Source organism: Tachysurus fulvidraco, chromosome 26 (genome assembly GCF_022655615.1).
Source record: "Tachysurus fulvidraco isolate hzauxx_2018 chromosome 26, HZAU_PFXX_2.0, whole genome shotgun sequence".
Classification (NCBI taxonomy): Eukaryota; Metazoa; Chordata; class Actinopteri; order Siluriformes; family Bagridae; genus Tachysurus; species Tachysurus fulvidraco.
The window spans coordinates 16,823,468-16,825,967 of NC_062543.1; the positions used below are offsets into that span (position 1 = coordinate 16,823,468).

The 2,500-nt window shown below is 40.8% G+C and overlaps 1 protein-coding gene across 1 annotated transcript in view; it reads right to left on the bottom strand.

The window, feature by feature from the left end:
• Positions 1-221: 221 nt before the first annotated feature.
• stag2a (stromal antigen 2a) overlaps positions 222-2,500 on the bottom strand; it is a 25,326-nt gene continuing 23,047 nt past the window's right edge. Inside the window, exons 33-34 of the mRNA XM_047809088.1 lie at positions 1,749-1,826; positions 222-1,566 (exon numbers count right to left, since the gene is read on the bottom strand). Of these exons, the coding sequence (XP_047665044.1) occupies positions 1,543-1,566; positions 1,749-1,826 (102 nt within the window). The 3' untranslated portion in view covers positions 222-1,542. The remainder of the gene's footprint in view (positions 1,567-1,748; positions 1,827-2,500) is intronic.

Below are 2,500 nucleotides of genomic sequence, written 5' to 3' on the forward strand. Positions count from 1 at the left end.
TTTTTATTGGATCTAATTAACACGGGGGGGGGGGGGGGTGACGGAGGGGGAGAAACAGAGGGGGGAACAGAGAGGGAGGGAGAAACAGAGAGGGGGGAAGAAACAGAGAGGGGGGGGAGGGAGAAAGAGAGGTGGGTGGGGTGTAAAATCAGAGTAACCAGTGGTGTTAGGAGACAGAGCGCCGCCCTGGTGCTCACACACTGACACTGCAACCAGGAAGGTGAAATCACAGCCGAGGGTTTATTTTGTTCCAAAAGTTTTTCTCCAGACATAAATACAAACAGGAAATGCAACAGCAGACATTTGTCTTTTGTAAATATAATAAAAAACACTTATATACAGTCCAATATATTACACACACACACACACACACACACACACACACACACACACACACACACACACACACTCAGCAGTTGTACACATGGCTAATGAGGGGAGAAGTCTAACAAAACTGTGATAAAGAAACATGCCCAGTCCATCAGCCCCTGGCAACCATCACCATGATTACACCCTCACCTTAGTTACCATCACCATGGAAACAGCACACCCCCCCTTATTAATATGCTTTTCATGGTTTATAATTTCAAAATAAACAAAAAAGCCAAGCACAAATAAAAGGATTTAAAGATTATAGATTATTTTTAACCTTCTGCTGAAGTGTTACATTCTAATGCAGAATAAAATAAAACCAAATAAATCAGCACCAATTCACATTTTCACACAGTTTGTGTAGAATAATATAGAATTATATATTTAATAGATATATAACTATATATTATATCATAATGGATAAAAGTGTTCAATCTCAGAGGCTGTGAACAATCATTTGAGGGGGGAAAAAAAAAACTTGCCTCAAATGCAGTCCTTCAGCTGGAAAGAGTTATAGCGATATTGTAGCTAACGTACTTACAGCTTATAGCCACCATATTAACAGGGTCACTAAGTCATCAGTCTCCAGAATCTGATTCAAGTCTGATTTAAAACTTAAATAAATGAATCTACCCCAATCATGAGGAACAAACTGTCCAACGACATGTACAGTTAGTGCGCCTGCTACACTGGTGGCCATACACACGTTAGCTACATTAGCATTAGACAGCAGACACACCACAGCTGATGGACTTCATTGTGACGTCGTAGAACTTCTGTTTGTGGCTGAAATGTAGGGATAAATCTGACTATTAAAAATAATGTAATTCTGACAGCTTCTGTCCTGGAGTGTTGTTACTAAGGCGACAGACCGACTACAGGATGATAAAGTGTCTAACAGAGTTTAATTAAAAAGTTAATTTAAATCCTCACACGCTTTATAAACTTCTGATTTACAGCTGATTGTCTTTATAAAATCATCTAAACATCAAAAAGGTCTATTTCTATCATTTATAGAAACAGAATAAAAGGCTCCACTATCTGCCCCACATACAGGCAACAACACAAAGGGGTGAAACAGGAAGTGTAGCCTTGCCACACAGCTGGAGGACAGGAAGTGGGCAAAGTGCCCTGGCCCCGCCCCTGCTTCTCAGTCCCACGGTGACTCCATCAGAACATGGACACATTCAGCACCTACACAAACAGAGACGTTTAGTGTCTGTTGTCTAGGGTTAATGGGCCATATAATATAAAGGGATGAACTGCTGATGGGGCACAAAGGGTTAAACAACGTAATGATACAGAATGAAGAGAGAGAGAAGAGAGAAGAGATATATGATGGATGGAGAGATGATGGATGAGGAACAAACACTCACAGAGTCGTCCATGATGGAGGCGGGGTCAAAATAGTCAGGTTTGAGCTCAGTGCGCTCACGTCGGTTTTTGGATGCAGGCTGCAAAGAGACACACACAGGTTTTATATCACAACACACACACACACACACACACACACACACGGTTTATATCACAACACACACAGTTTATATCACAACACACACAGTTTATATCACAACACACACGGTTTATATCACAACACACACAGTTTATATCACAACACACACGGTTTATATCACAACACACACGGTTTATATCACAACACACACGGTTTATATCACAACACACACGGTTTATATCACAACACACACACACACACACACACACACGGTTTATATCACAACACACACAGTTTATATCACAACACACACGGTTTATATCACAACACACACACACACACACACACACACACACGGTTTATATCACAACACACACATACACACACACACACACACACAGGGTTTATATCACAACACACACACACACAGGGTTTATATCACAACACACACAGTTTATATCACAACACACACGGTTTATATCACAACACACACACACACACACACACACACGGTTTATATCACAACACACACGGTTTATATCACAACACACACAGTTTATATCACAACACACACGGTTTATATCACAACACACACGGTTTATATCACAACACACACGGTTTATATCACAACACACACACACACACACACACACACGGTTTATATCACAACACACA